Below are 22,633 nucleotides of genomic sequence, written 5' to 3' on the forward strand. Positions count from 1 at the left end.
AACAGCTACAGTAGGTTAAATTGATCTGTTTCTGCATCTTTGGTATGTTTTTGCTTGTAAAGGGTGAGGTAGGTTGGAGGATTCAACAAAAGCTGAACTTCTTACAATTTTCATTAGTAACAGTTGATTTTTCTCAATATCAACTTATCTTCTTCATTTGGTAGTATTTATTGCTATCTTAATGGGGGAGGAGTATTTTCTTTGCTAAGTTTTATTCAGATAATACTTGATCTATCTTGTACCTTTCTAAAGTGCATGTATTTTTGTGTGTGTATATGTAATATACATGTCTCATTGCTCTTTCAATATTTAGGGCTTCAGAAAAGTTTGTTCAGATCTATATAAAGAATATGAAGACAGTTACTTTGGCACAGAGGTTTTCAGTCAAATTGATCTCTGTGCCATGCGTAAGAAGAAGCAGGAATCTGGTTACTACTACTGCGAGTGTTCAATTTATGTGGGTTCCAGTGGTACAGAAGAGAGTAAAGAGCAAGAAATGCAGACACAAGATGTAGGAGAAACAACCAGTGAAGATCTTTCAAATAGTGCTGCAAAGACTGAAATAGGAGCAACTGCTGCAAGCTGTAAGCTTGCCTCGTGTTTAGCAGTAGCTGATGATAAACCATCTGAAAATATTGCTGAAGCTTCAATTACAAGTAAAGAAAAAGAAATCGATGAGGTGAAGGGACAGCCTGAAGCTACAGATGGGACTTTTCTTACAGCTGGAGAGATCTGCTCAAAGCCAGCACTTGGTCTGTTGCCAGCAAGATCAGATGCACTGAAGAGTGTGGAAAAAGAACAAGGAAAATGAAAGATAACAGATGTCAGCTTGCAGAAAAGTGAAGCAATGGAATATCTACCTGATCTGCCATCAAGTTCAGGATAAAGCTGTTGCAGTCCTTGGTGAAGTGAACCCACACTTGATGAAGAAGGTGAACAGTCACAGTGGTATTGAGCCCTACCAGACTGAGGTGGGGGTTGGGGATGGTGCATGAATTTTTGGCAGAAAATGTCTTTTTAGGAGACTCACAAAACAAAGTAGAACAAAATCCATGCGGGAAACATCACTGAATGTTGTAATAATGAAAGGCCTAGGTCTAAACAAGAACTTGCACTACAGGTCTGTGTGAGCATCTGCACTATGAAGACAAATAAGATTTGGTTTACAGGATCGAAAGTCATGCATGGATACAAGAGTTGTTGCCAGACACTTATGCCTTCATCACATTTATTCTTGCTCTGCTTCTCACCTTGCTCTGGGCCCTGCAGCCCCTGACTTTGCTCCCTCCTCTGCCTGTCTGCCTTCTCGTCTCAAAACTGCCTACAGCCATCTCCTCTTGCCTCATCACTGCAGCTGCTCTGACCTAAGAATCCAAACCATGATTATGACATGATCATTCATTTCCTGTCTGCAAGTGATAGATCATTTCAGCTGTTAACACAGTCTTGTGAAAGCTTTTGTTTGACTAGTAGCTACTTAATGGGAAAATTATTTTGTATTAAGCTTTCTTTAGATAAAGAAAAGGAGAGGGAAAGAAATCGATAATGGACTTTTTTTTTATGTAAAATGCGTTGAGGAGGAACATGGGGCACAACAGCGTTTTTCTAAACTGCGGTTATGCCGTGGTCTTCCGTATGGGCAGGAGTTAGAAAAGACCCGGATCAAACAGAACCGGGAAAGCGAGAACCAGCAGGTGGCGCCGCCGGGAAAGCAGTGGTGGCCCCGGGGCGGCCGAGAGGGACCGGTGGCTGCGGAAGGGGGCAAAGGGGCCCTGGGAAAAGGGCCTGCTTCCCTTTTCTGCTCCGATTGCTCCTCGAAAAGCGGTGTTTTAGTCCCTTAAAAGCTTCGTCTTTCCTTGAAAAGCCTGCATTTCAAAGAAAGATGTGATCAAATAGTGTTCTTTCTTCCCTGAAAATTAGTGGTATTAAGCATATGGTGTTTTGCTTCCTTACATGGGGCATGGGAATACACATTTGGGCCCGATGTCTAGGTTGTGCTCTGTTAAATTAACAGGCTGTTTTGAACCTGTTCCACTTGTTAAGTGACTTACCCCCCCCCCCCCCGACAAAACAACAGAAAAACCCCTGAAACCTGAACAAAAACCCAAAACCAAAAAAACCCACCATCAACCCCAACAAGAAGAAAAACAACCACCCCCACCAAAAAAAAAAAAAACCACAACAGCACACAAAAACCCAAACCAAAACAACAACAACAAAACCCACCCCAAACCAAGACGAAACAAAAACAACAACAAAACCCAACCAACTGAAACAAAGGCAAAAAAATGCACACCCCATCCCCCTCTCAAAACCAACCACCACTAATAACAGAAACCCCAATAACAACAAATAAAAAAACCCAATTAAAATTACAACAAACAACTCCCAATCTCCTGTATTTGTACCCTTTTCACAGGGATGGGGGAAAACTGAAATCCACCAGCCAGCCCCTGTTCAGGAAGAAAGGGAAGGTTTTGCATTTAATGAACCTTCTTTGTACTCTGCATCGAGGTCTGTGTCAGATCCCTTGTGCTGCAGTTCTTGGCAGAGCATTTATTTTTGTGTCACTTCTCTGAAGGTTGTGGACTTTCAAAAGGCTTGTCCCCAAATGGTCTTCTAAATGCAAATTTGAGAGTAGCTGTTTCCAGCTTCTCTGGGGGTCTTCAAAATGGAGCTAAATTGCTCAATGCTAGAGGAAGGCTTTAAGGTTAATTTGGGGGAGTAGTTAAGAGTGAGACTTCCACAGAGCATCTCTGTATGAGCACGCTCTGGATGAGTTTGTTTTCCAGAAAACTTGCTTTAAATATGTACTGAGGAAACAGTGTTTCTTAATGATTTCGTTATTCAGAGAAGGGTCAGCAGTTCCATTCATCTTGGGAATTTAAGTGGATTCAATGGCCTAGGGCCAAGTACACATTACAACAAGCTGTATTTCTTCTCACTGAAGATGTTAATTATCTTTTTATAGACAGATGGCACTGGAGTGTAGCAAATGTGTGGTGAACCTGCACTCATAAATGTTTGGGTTTTTAATGTGTGCAGGTTCCAATTTAAGTTTAATTCTGTTTTAAGATTATTGTAATGATTGTAGGGTAATTAATTTCACTTATCGTGGGAGTATAGAACACTTGTTTTGGTACATTAACTTAAAGTAAATACTTAAGTTGTACCATTGTGATTAAACTTGACAATTTAGAGTAGTGCTTAAAACCAAATATCTACCACAGTATTTGGTTCTTTAGTCTCTAATGACAACCAGGTCAAAATAAGCTTCTATAATGCTGTTCAAATCATAACAGTATGTTTTCAGCCTTATGATGGAAATATAAAATATGTCTTGAGTTTTGTTGGTGCTCTGCTTTAGCCATGGGGATCCATGTTTTTGTTCCCTGGTGTTTTATTCAAATTAGTTGAAATATATTTGATTATTAGACAGTTCTGATATGAGTAGAGCAGGTGTGAGAGTTTCTGAAATGAAAATAACTTCATACTGCTGAAGTAGATTGTCTTTTTTTATGACTACTGTAGAGAAATTACACTGTAAAATCTAGGTCCAGACGTGAGTTTGATTCATTCTTTATGATCCTTGCAGTAACTGTTCTTATTCTATGACTTTTTTTCCCCTTTTATGGCCTCTAACTTGCCTATTTTTTTTCTTCTTTGAGTAATTTGCTTTAAAAGCACTAGTAGTTAATGTAGAAGATAAATGCAATCTACTAATTTCTTCTAATTGAGTTTAGTTTAATGTAACTTGTTATTGAAACAATGGTACAGGACTTGGATGGGAGAAACTTGCATTATGTATTACCCACTGGCTGTGATTTTTTTCTAAATTGCACTGCAATATGATTGTTTTCTAAATAAACTGGGAGCAGGCTTTGACAACAGCATCTCCCTGCTTCTTGGCTTGTTTTAACTGGATGTTTGTTAAACTGGGTATTCTTATAAACAGGATGCAAAAGCCAAAGTATTAGGAATGTTTTGTAAATGCTTTGTTACTGGTTGCTGTTAAGCACTTAACATCAGATGGGCCTTTGCCATCTGAACAGCTGAGGCAGTTCTTGCTTCTGGATGTTACATTTTTGGGGGTTTAGATGCAACTAAGAGCGAGCCCTGTATCTGTGGGTCATCTGCCCCTACTTGGCCTTGAAGCTCTTGCTTGTACAGTCCCACTCACACATCATCACCCTGACCTGCAGCTGAAGGGCTGCAGTCCTTTAGCAAAGAGAAGGGCTTGCTTATGGCACTCTGGAGTGTTGATGGGGTGAATCAAACCAAAACTACTTGTTCTTCTGTTAGGAAGTCTTCCATTTCTTTCCCATTGCATTACCATGAAACTAAAAGCAGATGCAGGACTGAAAGACACTGTGTTAGACAAGTACCCCTGTTCAAAGAGCTGTTTCTTTGGGAATATTTAGATTTAGTTAGAGCCAGAAGGACACATCTGGGGACCCATAAGTCCTAAGAGACTTAGTGTAATTGTATTGTACAGTTTCCTTCTCACAAACCACTCTCAGATGGGCTTAAATCCGGGTACTGTGTAGGCTTAACACCCCTGAAGCTGGCTTCCTACCATGCATTCTGGTCACTGAGCTATGCAGCAGAAACATGGAGCAAGTCTTATAAAGAGACTCTAAAAAGCCTATATATGTAGATCAGAGCATACTTTTCACACTCACAGGAGAGAAATTAAGTGCTTTCTGAAAACCAAGATATTTTAGTTATTGAATGTCCACCCAGGGCTTTTTTTTTTTTAATTCTGGAGATCAGCCACTGCTTAACTGACCAATATTTCTGCATAGAAAGGCAAGTAGTAGTGCATGTGAAAGTGGTGGTTAAAATCAGATCTCCTTAGCTTTTTTTTTTATACCCAGGAGATATGCTTACATAGTTAAATCTACTCTCAAAAACTGAAAGTACGTCTCCTTTTCCCATTGTCAGGAGCACTTCCTAAAATGTGCAAGTTGCTGCATTACCCCATTGCTAGACCTTCCTTTAGCACTGCCTTTTCCCGTTGCTCTTTATTTTCTGTGCTACTCCTCATTCTCCCTCCACTTGTCTAGTTTGTCATGGGGTCCCACACTTCTGCCTCTTCTATGATGCTTCTGTATCTGACTCCATTTCCTAGCTTGTACTCCTTTTCTCCCTTTTTCTGGGTAGTGAACACCCTGCAGTGAGGACAGTGCTTGTTGTGCCACTTTCTCTTTATCCCTGGTGTGCTTTTGTGACTCAGCCTACTGCTGGAGGACAGAATGCCCAACATCACCCCTTCAAGCTGGTAGAGGTTCTGGGCAAGCTCACTTCGCTGCTTGTAAGCCCCTGTTCTGGTTTGCAGATCCCTTGTTGCAATGGGGGTGCTGGGCCATCACAAAGTCTCTGAGCTGCTGTAATCCTACACAGAATAACTGAGCAAGTGTGCTGTTGACTTCAAATGGAAACCGAAGCCAGCACAAAATGGGATTGCAGCAAGTGTACCACTAAGCATGCATCAAGGCCTTACAGAGCAGCACTTAAATAAGCAGCATCTACAAAGTATGGTGTAAGATAAGACAGAAAGGGCATGAGTTTTCCCTGTATTCTTCAATTTATGCAGATGATGTAGAGAAGCAGCAGCAAAAAGCAGTCATGGGCTGTCATAGAATAGTTTTGGTTGGAAGAGACCTTTAATATCGTCAAGTCTAATCATTAACCTAACTGTAGCACTAAACTAGGTCCCTACAAACCTCATCTATGTGTTTTTTTAAACACCTCCAGGGATGGCAATTCAACCACTTTACTGGACAGCCTGTTCCAATACCTGACAACCCTTTCTGTGAAGAAATGTTTCCTAATATCTGATCTAAAACTCCCCTGGTGCAACTAGAGGCCATTTCCTCTTGTCCTGTCACTTGCTACTCAGGAGAAGAGACTGATGCCCTCCATGCTACAACCTCCTTTCAGGTAGTTGTAGACAGCCATAAGGTCTCTCCTCAGCCTCTTTTTCTCCAGGCTGAACAGCCCCAGCTCCCTCAGTTGCTCCTTATCACACTTGTGCTCCAGGCCCCTCACCAGCTTTGTTGCCCTCCTCTGAACTCTCTCCAGCACTTCAATGTCTTTCCTGTAGTGAGGGGCTCAAACTGAACACAGGATTTGAGGTGGGGCCTCACTGGTGCTGAGTACAGGGGGAAATGTCTCAGGCTGGCTCCAGCCTTGGGCACATAAACATAACTGATACTAATCTGGTGTGTGTGACATGGGTGCAGAAGGAGGAAATGGCGAAGGGGACAGAAATGGTTCTGCCATGTTCCCATTTCTGGGACTTCTGGGTTCTGCTGCAGGATGAGCTGAGGCTGCTGCTGCTCCTGGTATTCCTACTCCTCACTGAGGAACAGGCTCTGTGCTGCAGCCTCTAATGTTGGAGATGCTCTACCAGTTGCTGGAGGGACAGTGTCTATCCAGGACACAAGAACACAGTGGCGTGGGGCCTGAAAGCAGTGTCTTAGAGCTGAGGAATTGGAATTGCTCCTGCCCCCATGTGTCTGATGTACAACATAGCACTGGTAGAGAGAGCTCCCTCTCTCCTTTTGAGTTGCCACTGCTTTCATGGGCTGTGGGAGGGCTCCATGGCATTGCCTTCAGTTACATGACTTGGGTTTTTTCTTTTTTTTTTTTTTTTTTCCTAACTTGTGGCAGGTTCAGCCTAACCTCCAATTTCAAACATCTTTGATTACCATGCTTATGCCTTTAAATCAGTGTTGTGACGAGATCAGCTGTTTCCTCATTACCTTCTCCATCTAGGACACCTGTTTTACCCTGAGTGCATATGTCACTCCATGTGTTGCACTAGAATTTGGGTTATCAGCAATTGGCTCGGTTCTTTGGGCTATGTAGAAGTAACGTATTTTAGTTCTGCATAAACATGATGATTTATATATGTTGCTACAACATGCAGAAATGAGCACCTGTAACATAATTGCTTACACTCTGTACCATAACAGAATTATTCATTTGTACAAAAGATGATTAATTTGTAGCCCTTGACAGAGGAGAAACAGAGCAATTCTCAGTATTCTTGATAGAACAAGACCTGCTATTACTTCTATAATTTAAGATGGTAAAAACAGTGTATTAATTGCTATTTCAGAGTTACAAAGACTAAATACTCCCTAAATTCATAAAACACATAGTTTTTAAGAGAGCTGCACACTGGATATTGTTCCCATTTACTATGTGTAATACAAATAATCTGTCATGCGGTAGGAAAGAAAGTAAAAAAGATTCGGCAATCCAGCATCACAGTATGGGAACACTTACCAGCTTGTGTTCGAAATGAGTATATTACTTACCAATGCCACCCAGGCCACTTGAAGCTCCTGCTGACAAAGCCTTGTCCATCCTTCACATTACTATGTGTATTTCAATTTTGCATTAAAGAAGAAATGTTTTAGGGCTATTTTTTTATTTTTCCTGTAACTTATAAGCATTCCAACTGCTCAGAGGAATCCACAACTCGCTCTAAAATAATTTGAATAACTTATGCCTTGAATTCCTAATGGAAATTTCTAGCTCAGTAGGAGACTGAGTTGTAAAATGGCAATTCTAAGCAAAGAAACTGTTGTTGATCCAAATCTGATTCTTGTCTCTCACCCAACCATTTCTCTAGGCTGGGATTAAACAAAATACTTATGTTCACTCTCTTTATCAGTTTTGCTGAAAAATGTAATTTTATCCTTTTTTTTTTTTTTTGGTGGCAGAGTTACCTGAAACTAATTTGCCTAGATTGCAAGTTGTAGAACTGTAAACTAAACCACAATATTTTATGGAATGTTTTGGATACGCACCTAATACAACTTGTTGGAAAATGTTGTTGTCAAGAAATCTGTTGCCTCTATGAGAATTAATTCAACCTGTTGGTGAATAATTAGACAGTATAAAAGATTTATCTGAGCAGAGGGCAGGACTAGTTTTCTGATGAAATCGAAGATACAGTAAGCGTTATCTTACTACTGCTTTATGAATGCAATTACTTTGAATGCATCAGCATCCTTTGACTGCAGGCCTCTCAGCTCCCCTGGATCCATCAGGCAGAGGCAGCTGGGCAGGATGGGTGTGTGTGTCACACCAGGAGGCAACGCTGGCTGTGGCCATGGTGGCCCTGGGTGGTCCAGCTTAGGGACAACAGAAATGCATGGGGAGGGAGTGAGGTGACAGCTCAATTTAGCTATTGCAGTGGATTCTCCCATTTGAGGAAAGGAAAGCCTTTTATTTCCCCACCTCTGTTTGCCTAGGATGATGTTAGCAGAGCTGTACAGAGCTCTTACAGAGGCTGTGAGGAGTTACAGTGAAGTCAGTGCCAGCTATAGATGGGAACAACTGAGTGCTACTGAGCGCAGCTGGTGAAGCTGCAATATTTTGTGGTTCCTTTTTGTCCACACTTGACAACCCAAAACTGCAAGGACAAGTGCAACAGGAACTTCACTGACTTGTTGCTTTCCTTTGCTTGTCATCTTTAATAGTGCCTTCTTGATGACACCAGCCCTGATGCAACCTTCAATTGTGTTGGCTTCTTTTGCTATTTGAGTAATTCCTGGGACTCCCTAGGTGCCCCTTTGCATCTTCTCCCAGAGTGTCAGTGACAAGCCTGGACTAGCCAGGGGACTACCAAGGCACAGCACTGCTGCAGCACCAGGAGCTCATGGATACCAAAACTGTGCTACAGCTTTTATTGCTGTTTTCCCTGCTGTGTGCCAGAGAAGACACAGTAGGACTTTGCAAAGACCATTACTACGAAGGTGTCATCACCTTTCCTGCATGTTAGTCCCAAACGGTTTCTTAAAACATGTAATTTCTTCATTAAGCAATGATGATGATGCACCAAAACTCTAATTTAAGGGTTAAAAAGAGACAACTTCCTTCCACGATTTGTTTGTACTAGTCTCTGATCAGATGGTGAGAGAAGTAGCCTTAGCACCTGTCCTTTTCTCAGTGCTGTGGTTCCAGATGCTGTACACGTTGCAGACAGACACACAGACAAGAACTGTCCTACTACATTTTTACGCACTAAGGCAGCCCAGAGCATTAATCACTAGCAGTGCCAGCAGACAGATTTCAGTTTCCGAAATCCAGAGCTGTCATCACCACAGTAAACTAATAAGCAGCGTCAGGCTTTACCTGTTCTCATTTTCAGTTCCTCGTTTGAAACAGAGTGGCATCAGCTACCTAATATTGCTTGGGTCCTTAAATATTCTGCAGGGAGGTCTTTGGAAGGTTGCAAAAGCATAAGACTTTATTTCCTGTAATATTGTGTGCAATAAGTCTGAAAGACAGTGAAATAGATTAACACTTCAGTGTCTCGCATGCAGAAAGAGGCTCTGTTAAATATGACGGATGAATCTCCTGTTGGAGGACAAGCCTTCATGCTCTGTTCCACAGGAAGCTACTGGTGTGATTTGGAAACTTCACTCCAAATAAGATATTTGTGTGTTGTCATCACTGCATATTGGTGTTTGTATTCTTCTCCCTTTCAAAAAAAAAAAAAAAATCTGGTTTTTGCACACTTGGTATCTCAGTGCCTTGTTTTTACGCTCTGTACCCAAGGCATTAGAGAGAAGTACAGTAAGGACTGTGAGGTCATCTGATGCTATTTTAATAGGGACTCTATAAGCATTTGAAGTAATAGGTTCTATTAGGTTATGAGACCAAACTGTGTTTCTTTAAAATGAATTTTGATTGTAAAGTCAATGAAGTAAAAACATGCTAGACCCCTCAGAGAGACGTAAAGCATGCTTCAGGAATGAGGGAGGAAGGCCATTTTATGGGGTTGCAGAAGTAAAAATAAATAATAAAATAAAAAATAATATAATAAACCCAAAATATAAATAATAATTAAAAAAATAATAAAAACAAAGCAAAATATAATTTGTCTCAATATATTTAGATATTTTAGTGAATATATTGTGATAGTTCCTCCAGTTGTTTAGCAGTAACTATACCCTGGTCTTGTGGGTTTTCTTCTTCAAAGTTGGAGTTCCTTTAAACCTTTATGAAAATAATAAATCACTTGAATGCTGAACGTTGACTTTTATTTGCCATTTTTCACTTTAGCTGTGAAGCTTAGCGTGGAATGGGCTGCTTTGCTAAAGACGAACAATCTCTCCCGATTTCTATTATAATATCTTCTGGTCTAGGAGTATTAGTTACATGTCTTCACCAGAACCTAATTTCTCATGAGGAGAAAGGGAAAAGGAAAAAAGTAATACTCAAAATCTTAGACTGAAACTCCTTTGTGCAGAGGAGGGCAAACAAAATCTCACAGACTGAGGTTTAAATAGTAATTTTGACACTTCTTTAGTTTGCATCTCTTCTGATATTTTCCCCAAACAAGCTTTCTTTCTCGTTGCAATGTCATTTAGAAAGAATAATCATAGAAAAATTTAATAGTAGTACTGTGTCCCTACTTCCTCTATCTAATTAAAATGTAGCTAAAAGCTTAACCAGCAGATAAACACAGGCCATGTTCCTCCAGTTCCTGAATTATCCCATGATCTAATCAGATCCTTTCCAGTAGCCCAGTTCCCACACGCAAACTGGGATGACATTTCACCTGCTCACAGTTGCCTCTGTCAGACCCGCAGGGCATCGCTGTCTCCGTGCTTACTGTGAAAGCTAAATAGTAGGAGGTATTTTCTAGTGGGCTTGCTTAGATGTTTCCACTTTGGAGGTTTTAGAAGAGGTAAAAAGTAGCTTGGCTTCTGAAATGAAATAGATGCTAGTATAGTCTTCCATGGCAGATTTTTGCCTGGGTCTGTGAGACCCCATTTATCCCCCCAGATTGTGCCTGCACACACTGTGCATCTTGTTTGCTGTTTGCGGGACCAAACTGAACCCTTGACTCATCCTTGGTAGAGAAAAATAGTAATTAAGCAGCCTAGATAAAGCTCTGCGGTATTGCTATTGACAGTCTTGGAGAAGTGAGAAAGAGGCTTTTTCTGAGGGAAGTTTGATGTATTTGCTCTGTAAGAAAAAAAAAAACAAAAAAGGCCAAAAAAAATCTATACTTTTATTGATTATTAAGATTTTAATTATCAGCTACCACTGAGCACTCGTATTTTTCATGGTTTTATGTAGCAAAGTCTGATTTCTAGCTAGGTTATGGCCAGAGGTTGGTTGTTGCTTTCTTGTCTCCTCTCTCTCTCTTTTCAAATGGAGAGAAATGAGGGACTGAAATATATTAATGAGGGAAAGCATTAATGGGCAATCTACTTAAATTATTAGTAATTCTCCTTTGTCCTTATAAATACAGTTCTGTTTTACTGCATCCACACAAACATGTTCTTGTTTAGAAAGAAAAACTGTGAGATGTTATAAAAGGCTATTCATCCTACTGAAATCAAATAACCTTTACCATTGTGCCATTTCTCTTACTTTTAATGAACATTATTGTGTAATTGAAGTCATATTGCTACTTCTGTGTAAACTGTTTTGGCTATTATGGAAATCCATACTCTTATCTCAGACTGCAGACATAAAACTATGTTAACAGTTACTTAATTCAATGTTTTTAGGTGCACTATTACTCACTGTTGGACAGCTCTGATCCTTGAAAATGCTTTTAAAAAATGTATCTAAATAATAGACAGTAACAAATCTGAGCTATAGTCTTTTGTAGTAAATCAGCTGAGATATCAACAGTTGGGGAGTTCAGTAAATCAGTTCAGTCAAGAGAGCCAGGTTAATGCAAAGATTTTAAGTACTTTGCCAGCCAGTGAAAGCTGAGCTATAAGTGGGTTATGGTACGATCATGTCAGCAGGTTCTCCAGAGTCCTGAGGGTTTTGTAATAAAGAGCACCATGACTGAAGTACAATTAGGGCATTTGCCTGTGTCCTCAGACCGGTCCAACCAGCATCTATACTCATAACAAACAGATGCAGCCTTCTATCTAGCGATAGGAGTATTCTGAGGGCTCAAGCAGAAATTAACTTTTCCTCTGGAAATTTTTATGTAAATATCAGAGCACAATTCTATGCAAAAACAAAAACAAAAAAAACCCAACCAAACAAAAAAAAACCCAAACAAACAAAAAAACCACACACAAAACAGATCACACATTTCTGGACCAAAATCTATTTTTTCCAGGTATTCTAGCTTAACAGATATTCAGGGATATCACTTTTTAAATAGGGGGACTAACAATTACTTCTTAATAAACATGTTCTGTAGGGATACATCTCTTTCTACAACATGTAGGCAGGCAGATACTGCTAAGCAGAGCTTCTCAGCTCTTTGCAAGGACTATGGAGGAAGCACTTAGTGGCAGGACACTGGAGATGAAGGTTAAAAAGAAGAAAATAGATGAGAGAGAAAGTGCATAAGCAAGTGACAGGATGAGCAAACGATGGCCAAGAGGCAGCCTAGCAGTCCTGAGAAGCGCTCAGGCCCAGCTGGGAAAGAGTCAAGAACGGGTCAACACACAAACGCCAGCACTCCCAGCACCTGCTGGTTTCACTGTGAGAAGCTCAGCTCCTTACCAGCTGCTGTGTTTCTCTCCCAGGCTAATGGTATTAACAGCAGCCAGGGCTGGTACACAGGAGTTTGAATTTCTTAGCTGTTTTCCAACACTGGTATGTTAAACTAACTTGCCCATCTTGAATTTTAAACAAAAGTTTCTGACTCAAACTCTACCACCACTTAAGTTGCTCAACAAATAGTTTTAATTAATGCATTTGCAAAAAATTATTTTTGATAACTTGCAGAGAGGCAATTTTCTCTGCTTATTAATTTACATGTTGCAAATCACTTTTAGTTGCTGTTATAAAAAATCCAGCTTGACTGGTAAAAGTTCACATTTCACACCTTTTTTGGCAACACAGGAACAAGCTATAATTTTACTTATTAAACCCAAACTCTGTTGTAATTTTGTTACTTAGAAAGCTTTGCAGTAAGTTAATCATGAGAAGAATTACTAGGTTTCTTTATTTTAAAATCAAATGTGTACCCAGAAGTTTTTTTAAAGTGTTTTGTTTTGCCTTTTTTTTGTTTGTTTGTTTTCAGAGCAGACTGTAGATACAGATGGCTACAGAAAATTTTGCTAAGAATATTTAAAAAAGCATGTTTCCCCCTCTCAGAATAAAGCAACCCTCTGCCACATCTTTATGAGGACCCAGTGCCTCAATAAGTAGCACCCATGACTCCTCTCTTCTCTTTCACCTCCATGAAGGGTTTTCACATGGAAAATAACCGGGTGTCTTCAGCTGTGTCAGTAACTGGTATCTCTGTCAGCACTAGGTAATGTTGCTCAGATACATCTCATAAATCTTGCTGGAAATCACAAGAGAAGGAGCAGAAGCGCAGCACCATTGACCATGGGGAACCGAAAGGAAAGACCTGTGCAAACACCAGTGCCAGCTGCGCCACACACTTGTCAGTTCACACAGTGTCTAATCTGCCCCATGCCAGTCCAGACAGATTTACAACATATTTTTGCCAGTTGTGTCTTAGCTGTGTAATAGCACAAAATGTCACAGTGAGGTTCATATAGTCAATGCACTGGTGCCACTGACAGGAGGGAAGATCCACCTGGATGTCTCCGTTGCTCGAGAGAACATGCACTTTCTGCTTCTCCAGTTTTGAGACTCTGACATGGAAAATTGTTTTTTTCTTCCTTTCTTTTAAATTAGCCTTATTTAATAGAGGGCTTTGCCAGATTACTAAATGCAATTGCATTTATTGATATGTTTTCAATTTTGCAATGTATTATAATGTTAGTATTTCAACATGTAACTAAGCATTTTAAAACATGAAACCATAAGAAAAAATTGCCACAGAAAGACTCTTGCCTGCCTACACATTTGAGTTGTTTAATGTCGATTTCTCTTCTTGTCATAGTGAAATGCCACATCCGTATTTAAAATCTGAAGTATTGACAAAATTTTCTGAGCACATAAAGCTGCTTTGCCAAAATAAAAGAAGTGCCTGGTGTGCTGCAGCTACGAAAATGAAACAGCTCATCAGTTTACCAAAAAACTGCCTACAGACAAGGCATTCTCTAGCCTTCAGGAAACCTGATGCTTTCTCATGCAGGAAGAAATCCTCACCCTGCCAAAGTCAGTGAGAAACCTCCGCTAACTTAAACAGGGCCAACTGCTATGAGATTGACAGGGCTATCATTATGCTTTAATCTTATGCACATGCATTCACAAATGGGAACCATAACAGCAGAAAGAATTAAAGGAACACTTAAAGGGAAGTGAAAAACCCAGAAAGAATATGCTGTAGTTTGAGATTAATGTGTTAGTCATGAAAAATCTAATTTTAATTGTAGGTCAAACCTTTAATTTTTTTTTCCTTAGCTTGTCAAAATCTCACATTTCTTCAGTTGTCACAGAGAGCTGTTAGAAATGGAGGCAGAGTCTTCTGATTGAATTAAAGTGCGGTTTCTCAGTCTGAAGAAGTGTTTACTTGGAAATTAATTCAAAATGACTGATTACCCACTTAAAAGCATAAGCGAACCTTTGGCCTCATAGCATCTCTATAATCTTTCACAGTATAAAAACAAAAGGCTTCTGATAGCTGTAATTACTTACCAAAATAAAGGACTCTTTAGTGTAGCAGTTTTGTTTGTAAATGTTTTATTAAAAAAAAATCTTTTAATGCTATTAGTCAATACATGAGTAATAATACTTAATAAAGTATCACGTAGTAGTAGGTATTTTGGATTCAGGAATGTAATGGTTTTAACTAGATCAGAGCTCTGTTCCGCTCCAGTCTCTTCTAAATTGTCATTTTTCCAGAATTTAAACAAACTCATTCTTTGTCAAGGTACATCATCCTTAAGGCCTTGCAAACTTTTTAGTGATTGAACCAAAACAAAGAGAGAGCTCGGCTTTCTTGATCTGAAGACCACATTGCTATTGAGCTTAAAAAGGTGCCTGCAGTTTTCAAGCAGTTAGTGACAAATCAGCAAGAAAGAAATCAGAGGAGAAGAAAGAAGGGGCACTTGGAAATCAAAACAGTAAAGTGCACAGTTATTCTGTCTGAAATTGTATTAATCTGATCCAAAGAACTTACTGGACTGTGGATATTTAATACAATTTGGCTTGCATGGAACATACAATCACAATCGGACAGAAAGGATTTTCTTTTTCTTCCTGAAGTCATCTACAGGATTTACTGTACTCAATTTTCAAGGGCAACATACTGCAGCTCTTTGGATATTGATTAGTTTTCTAAGTCCACAAGAAGATGGAGAAGGGGGGAAGGTGTGGAGGGTTGCAAGGTGTCCTTGTGCCTTCTCGGTTTTGTTTAGATGCCAGTACTCTCCAGTTCCCCATCCTCCAGCCCTAATGCAGCGTGCGACCTAGAAATCATAAAGAGTTTCTCTTTATTTGTGTACTGTCTTTGAGTTTGCTGGGATTGCTCCCCTGTTTGTTCTCTGCTGGTAGCCTTGAGAGGGCCTGTCTTCTCAGCTGGTTCCTCCTCACAGTCCTGGATTTTACTGGCTGGGGTGTTGGCAACTGACTCCAAGGAGGTGCCTGCCTCCTCCAGGTGGCTGTAGCCCTTATTGCTGCTGGAAGGCTCAGACTGGGAGCTCTGGGAGTCCGCCCTGGTGATGGCAGGGGGGCTGGAGGGGGGTGATCCCCCCAGATCCAGAGATTTGGAGTAGCTAGAAGATGCCTTTACCAAGAGGCTGGAGTCTGTGCCACCACTGACAGCTGGGGACCGAGGTGGCTCGGGGGAAAGGGGACGCCTGGCATCAGGCAAGCAGCTGGTGCTCTGTCTCCTGAGAACCAGCTTGTGCCTCCTCGTCCCACAGCCTCCCTCAACATGGCTGCTGCTGAGGTCAGTCAGGCTGAGTTCAAACTCCCCCCGTGGGATTTCTCGGGCTCCCCGCTCACCTGGGGGCCTCCGCCAGCCTCCCCCTCCGCTGCTTGGTGCCAAGGGCAAGAGGGTGAAGGCGCTGAGTGAAGAGCCGACGATGGAGCTGGCTGTGCTGCGCTGGCCCCAGCTCTCTGGTGGGCTGCAGGGTGGGCTGGTGATGGTGCGGCCAGCAAGGGCAGCACGCTCCCGGTAGATGCTGTACACAGCCTCAGCCAGGCTGGGCGGCTGCAGTGGGGTGCAGAAGGAGGAACGCCGTGGCGAGGATGCCAGGTCCGGTGGGGAAAGGGAGACACCCAGTCCTGGTGGCCAGGAGCTCTTGGCCAGCATGGCCGCAGTACCCAGGCCTTCACCACCAGGCTTTAGCTCCAGGCCCCGGGACTGCACGTAGCTGACAAAGCCATTGAGAGGGGCTGAGGCCGGGGTGCCTCCGTCCTTTGTCCGCAGGCTGTGGGCATCAATGACAGTGGAGTAGAGGTCACGCAGGTTGATGATCTTGGTCTTCTTGTCACGGTTCTCATGCAATACTGCATTAGCACAGATGAAGAGGAAGATGCCGATACCCATGATGAGGGGGCCCAGCACCTTCAGCTTGTCTGAATGCAAGTAGCTCGAGAAAAGACGGAAAAGAAAACCCACTGAGGCCTGGGGAGACGAGGAAGTTGGGGGGGACTGTGGGGACCCCTGGGTGGTAGCAGTGGTGGAGATGTTGGCTCTGGAGGGTAACTCTGGATGGATTGCTGCTTGTGCCCCTTCCTGGCTTCGGGAGCGGTTCTTGGGGGTGCCACCCTGTGGTGCCAGGTGCCGGCCCGCACTGAAGCTGCCTTCTCTGTACACCTGGCTGGGCTTTGGCCAGTAGCCCACCACGGCCAAGGCGATGCCCACCAGGAGTACCAGGATGCCACAGAGGGCAATGAGCCCTGAGAGGGAGCACAGCTTCAGCTTGCCTTTCACCACCACCACGTCGTTCTTGCGCTTCTTTTTGGCCTTACGCTTGCGTTTGGGAACTTGACTTTGGGGTCGCAAGGGGTCCTGTTTCCTAGCTGAGATCCTCAGGAGGCCTCCAGTGGCAATCATGGCTGGCTACCCAGAGCACTGCCCCCCACGGCCACTCCAGCTCCTGCAGTGAAAGGGAAAAAAGAAGAGGATGAAGACCGGGTGTAGACCTGCAGCACAAAAGTTATTTCTCTTTACTGTTCCTCATTCAAACTCCTGCTGATTTAAACCCTCAACAAGTGGGATGGGGTTTGATACCAACAGGCCCATCTGCCTTCCTCACAGAGCTCCCATGTATGAGAAAGAGACAAGCAGACTGATAGCATCCAAACAGCCATGTGCCCCACTATATTCTTGCCAAACAGGTAATTAGTTTCTTTACGCTCCAGGTAAACCATAGAGGGAGTGGTATCTGCTGATGTAAACAAAAAAAATGATCTTGCTGGTCTCAGAAGGTGCTTGCAAAGCACCAGAGCTCAGAGATGCTGAGCCCCACTCCCTAACAGGATCTGGGGTTACCACTGCATACTGACTGTGGTTAGTGATGTCATGCAGGATTTGAGGGGATAAGGCAAATAAAAGTAGGAAGGCAGTATATTTGATCTATAGATAACATTTGTTTTATTATACTACTTGTACATTACTGAGGAGAGGGTTGAACATATTATTTGCCTTGCTTAAATGAGTGGTAAAGCAATTACTGTGAAATACACAAGGGAAACATTTGAACACCGGCAAGCAGTGCCCTGTGTAAAAGTTTCTTCCTAGCCATTTGCACTTGATCTGCAATATTACAGAAATTCACCTCCCACCTGTGGTCCAGAAGCATCCCTGGTTTGGAAACATGTGCAATGCTCCAGGTAACTGTTACGTAACAGAGGCGAAATCTCCTCCCCTGGCCCCAGAAAGGGGAGATGGTGGCTTGTATGTCAAATCTTATTAAAGGAGGAGTGAACCCCTGCAAGTCATCTGGGGAAACAGCAATGACTGCTTGTAGGAAAACCGGTAGGGGACTAAACACTGAGCATTTATGGCTGTTGTTTTAGTAGATCATCAGAAGTCATCTGTCTCCCTGTTCCAGTGATCTGAGCTACAAGGTGCAGAGTGTAGGAGCAAATCCTGCACTGTTGCAATTCTTTTTGCAAGATATTGTGTCATGCTACCAAAGAGCAGGATCCCCTCCCCCCTCTCTCTTTCTGAGTGTCCGGTTATTTTTTGAGGGAGAAAAAGATGACAGCACCAAATAGAATATGATTCACAAAGTTCAATTCATTTCACTGAAAGGAGATTAAGTAAGCACCCCTTCAAAAAAATAATAAAAAAAATCTTGATCCCCTTCCCCTGTTCAGCTTTTAAATCTTTTCTGTTCTATTCCCAGACTGCCACGTATGAGGTAATTTCGTGTCCCACTTACTCCGTTTGTATTTTCCCCAGAAAAAGACGGGTGTTGTCAGCAAGGACATTGTTAAATTACTCTCCGAGGTACCGCATGCTCAAAAACAAAGAGCAGAGACTTGTCTTTTCATTCCTATTGCTGAACTACTTATTAAAAAAAAAAAAAAAAAAAGCACGTTCGTTCTTTGTTGATGCACAAGTGTAATTATCGGGGCACGTTTTGCTTTGATTACCGGTTCATTAGTCCCATTCCTTCTGCTGCCCCACTAGCCAGCAGCCCGTCTCCTCCACCACAGCAAAAGAGACGTCAATCATGTACAAGCAAACCTTCCCAATTCGGCATCACCTGGCACTTAGTTGTGGCGATAGAAAGAGCAGAGCTCGGCATGCAAAGGAGGGCATCGTGGGGCCACCGGTCATCGCCAGCGCCTACAATACAACCAAACAACCCGGGACTGGCAGGAACTGGAGCCACGTTTCGTACAAACTAAACGCGACCTCCATCCGCGCCCCAGCCCACCACCGCCGGCTCCGTAAGAAGCCCTCAAGCGCTACCCCGACCCGAATCGGTAAAGACCAAATACAGTTTTAACAGTATTAACAGGAGCCGGTTTAACTCCTTCCCAACCCTCGGGCGCCACAGGCAGGGCTCGCCGGCTCCGGCCGCCGGGCACGGGGCCGCCACGCAGCGTTCTAAGGGCATTCCGGCAGCAGAACCGGGGAGCCAGCCGGGGGCTGTCGCTGGCTCCGCCGGGCGCTCCGCGGGCAGGACAGGCGCTCCGCGGGCAGGGCTGGCCCCGCAGCTCCCCGCCGTCGGGAAAGGCGCTCAGTCCCGCCGGGCGGCAGCCTCGGGCCGCCCTCGGGGCGTCGGTCGGGGGTCGCGGGCGGACGGAGCCGCCGCTCAAGATGGCAGCGGAGAGGGGACGTGGTCACTTACCGAGGAGGGCCGGGGAGAAGTCCGCGCGGGAAGCGGCCGAGCCGCCGCGGGGAAACTTTCCGGCCCGAGCGGGCATCCCCGCACGGCGCTCGCCCCGCCGCCGCCTCGCCGCTCCTCACGGCCCCGGGCGGGCGGACGGCGGGGCTGGGCCGAGCGCCGGGCGCCCCCTCGGCCCCGCCGCCGCCGGCCCCCTCAGGGAGCTCCGCGGGAGCGCTGCCCCCTCGCCATGCCGCATCCTTCCCGCCGCGGGGCCGCCCCCCGGCAGCGCCCGCCCGCCCGACCCGCCGGGCCGGCGGAGCCGCTGCCTGTGCCGCCGCCGCTGCGGGCGGTGCGCGGCTGCCGCGGCTGCCGGCCGGACTCGGCGCCGTTGCTAGGAGACGGGAGCCGTGACACAGGGAAATTGCAGCAGGATGGCCGCGGCCGCCTCCCCCCGCCCCGCCACCTGCGCACCTGCGCCCGCCCGCCGGCCCCGCCCCGCCGACCCCGCCCTCGGAGGCCCCGCCCTCAGAGGCCCCGCCCTCAACGGCCACGCCCCGTCCTAAGGCGCCCCGCCCGGCCTCACCCCGCCATTCTGTGCGTGCCGAGCCGCACCGTGCCCGTTGACCTTTGCTTTCCCTGACAGCATGAGGTCCTGTCTGCTCTCACCACCTCTGTCATCCCTGGGTTCTCCAGGTCTCCCATTTAGAGGTCGGCACCAGGAAGCGGAAAGCCCCTCGGTCTCCTTTCCACCACTGGTGTCTCAACAGTCTTAGACTCAGCCACCCCACCTGTGGTTTTTCCCCTTAACTTTGCAAGAGTGTTTAGGGAGAACACCAATAAGCAGGTGAAGAGATGAACAAAGTAACGGATGATGAAAGTTCCAGCTGAGATACGTCACTGGTGTCACCCAAGATCTCGTTTTCAGCAGAGACCAGGAAATTATGTTCTCTTCTGAACTGCTTGGTGAAAACTCTGATTAAATTGAAGCTATCACCTAAGCGAGACATAATCTAGTGTGTCCCATCACACTGCTTCCCCTATTTGTCAGTGGAGATTGCTGCTGATTGCTTTAGTCAAGACTTATTACAGGTCCACTGTGAGCTAGAAAGACACATCTCAGGCAGGTATCTCAGTAAATACAGAAAACTCATCCTGTGGCTTGAGTTTGCTCCTAATATACATTGCATGGTTTTCTGGGGTGCACAGACTGAACCTACCTTTTTGTACGGTGGCCTTGGATTCCTCTTGAATCTGCAGTGTGTCCTAGCCTGGGCCAAACCAGCTCGTCTACTGCTGCTTGGCCTCTTGTGTGGGAAGACTATACAGCCTGCCAGAAACTGAGAGGCAGTGGAGAGAACCTTTATGGTCTCAGACTGTGTTTTTAAAAAGAATGGATCCAACACAAGTTTGGAAAATTTCCAGAGAGATTATGCATATTCAGTTAAATTGTATATATTCCAGCCTCAACAATTCTGCAGTTCTGTGACTGTTCATCCAGGCTGTGCTATTACGTGTCTTTCACCCCAAATATCAGTGCCTGTTTTGAGAACAAACAAATCCTAAAGCTGCACATATGCATTTTAATGTCATTTGCAGTTTGTCTCAGCAAAATCACTTGGGGCACGTTTCTTTTAGTACACATATAACTTTTGGTTATGCAACAGGCTTGCAATATAAGATTTATTATTTAAGAACTTCTTTTGAAAGTGTGCTTTGAACAGTCTCGATAAACCCAAGTCTTCTGACATTCAGTAATTTGCTTTGTGTTCAGCCTAGACTATCAGAGAAAACCAAACATATCACATCTGTTTCCACTGGAGACCTGTATCACATCAATAATGCAGCATCACCAGACTCTTCCCTGAAAGGCTCCTGTGTTAGAGAAAGAGGGAGAATGAGAGAGATTTTTTTAAAGGGCAAAGAGCTCTTTTTCCTATCTGAGTCATATTTTCTATTTCTGTCAAACTAAAGCATTTTGTTTAGCCATCTTTTTATACAACAGCATTTCCATATTTTCGTTGCTAAAGATTTGAGTGATTAGGCTATCATCATATTCACAGTTTTCAAATTACCCTTAGCAAAATGTGCTGTAGGTGAGGCCATATCCTGCAAAACAAAAAATATGTTCTTCAGTGAAAAGCTGCTGAGAGTGTTGTTCCGCAGTAGCTAGCAATGCAATCTTAATTTGCCCGACATGGTGAGGACCAGTTGTACAATGGCAGGCCGAATCCCTCAGAGCAAATTACCTTGCTGAGTCGTGTATCCCTACCTATCCAACAGATTCTTATTTTTATTTAACAAATGCATTGGGAGCATAAATGAAACCTTTATTTTATTTTTAGTTGATATGGATTTTTGTGCTCCCAGCAGTGGAACGGTTGCAAAAGGCATCTTTCCTGTGAGTCTGGTTTGCTGGCTGCCTGAGTTAATTTGTAACTGTCTGTGTTTGCATTGACTACAGAGCACTGCTGGCAGGCTCAGCGCCTGCCTTATTCATGTAACTTTCTGCATAATACCGTGCATTTACCATTAAACTATAACGAACATAAAAAATTATTAGGAATTGCGAAGAGGTTATTTGACCTGGGTTTTCTTTCTCCTTTCTTTCTCCTTTCTCCTTTCTTCTCCTTTCTCCTTTTGCCTTTCCTGTCCTCTTTCTTTTTATTTTCCTTTCCTCTTTATTTTCCTTTCTCCTCTCCTCTCCTCTCCTCTCCTCTCCTCTCCTCTCCTCTCCTCTCCTCTCCTCTCCTCTCCTCTCCTCTCCTCTCCTCTCCTCTCCTCTCCTCTCCTCTCCTCTCCTCTCCTCTCCTCTCCTCTCCTCTCCTCTCCTCTCCCCTCCTCTCCCCTCCTCTCCCCTCCTCTCCCCTCCTCTCCCCTCCCCTCCCCTCCCCTCCCCTCCCCTCCCCTCCCCTCCCCTCCCCTCCCCTCCCCTCCCCTCCCCTCCCCTCCCCTCCCCTCCCCTCCTCTCCCCTCCTCTCCCCTCCTCTCCCCTCCTCTCCCCTCCTCTCCCCTCCTCTCCCCATTTATCTATATAAAAATCACTATCTGGTTTCGTTAGGTAAACTTCACATTAGGTAAACTTTTGATGGTAAACTTCACATGGTTCTTCTCGGGATGTGGTTCAGTACCACAATGCCATCAATTTTAGTATAGCCACTTGAATATGTTCCACCCCAGTCTGGCTGGGTATGTTAGCTCTAATCCAGGAGGTGTGTAGCCAGGTTAACATATCTCAGCCCTCAGCAGGCCCAAGGTCCAAAAACAATTCAAAGGACAACATAAAGTACTTGGTGCACGTACCTGAAATACTGTAGCATCTATGGGTTCCAGCCATAGACCTATATTTCCCAGTGTAGAGATTAGACAAAACAAAGAGAGAGGCTCTTTGTCAATATATTTTCATCCTCAGCACAAGATTAAAAGGATAAATAGGAAAAGGATTGTTAGAGGATCAGTATTAAAAGCGTAAG

At 44.0% G+C, this 22,633-nt stretch overlaps 1 protein-coding gene across 2 annotated transcripts; it reads right to left on the reverse strand.

Moving 5' to 3' along the window:
• Nucleotides 1–14,593: 14,593 nt before the first annotated feature.
• TMEM200C (transmembrane protein 200C) lies at nucleotides 14,594–19,466 on the reverse strand. 2 transcript variants are annotated; one of them, XM_071804236.1, is made up of 3 exons: nucleotides 19,185–19,466; nucleotides 18,594–18,676; nucleotides 14,594–16,976 (listed from the first exon to the last, which is right to left on the reverse strand). In XM_071804236.1, the coding sequence occupies exon 3, from the start codon at nucleotides 16,931–16,933 to the stop codon at nucleotides 15,284–15,286; it is 1,650 nt and encodes a 549-aa protein (XP_071660337.1). In that variant the 5' UTR covers nucleotides 16,934–16,976; nucleotides 18,594–18,676; nucleotides 19,185–19,466; the 3' UTR covers nucleotides 14,594–15,283. The 2 variants fall into 2 exon arrangements, with proteins under 2 accessions (XP_071660337.1, XP_065688681.1); XM_065832609.2 differs by lacking the exon at nucleotides 18,594–18,676 and having other exon boundaries at nucleotides 19,185–19,463.
• Between the last annotated feature and the right edge of the window lie 3,167 nt (nucleotides 19,467–22,633).

Source organism: Patagioenas fasciata, chromosome 2 (assembly GCF_037038585.1).
Source record: "Patagioenas fasciata isolate bPatFas1 chromosome 2, bPatFas1.hap1, whole genome shotgun sequence".
Taxonomy (NCBI): Eukaryota; Metazoa; Chordata; class Aves; order Columbiformes; family Columbidae; genus Patagioenas; species Patagioenas fasciata.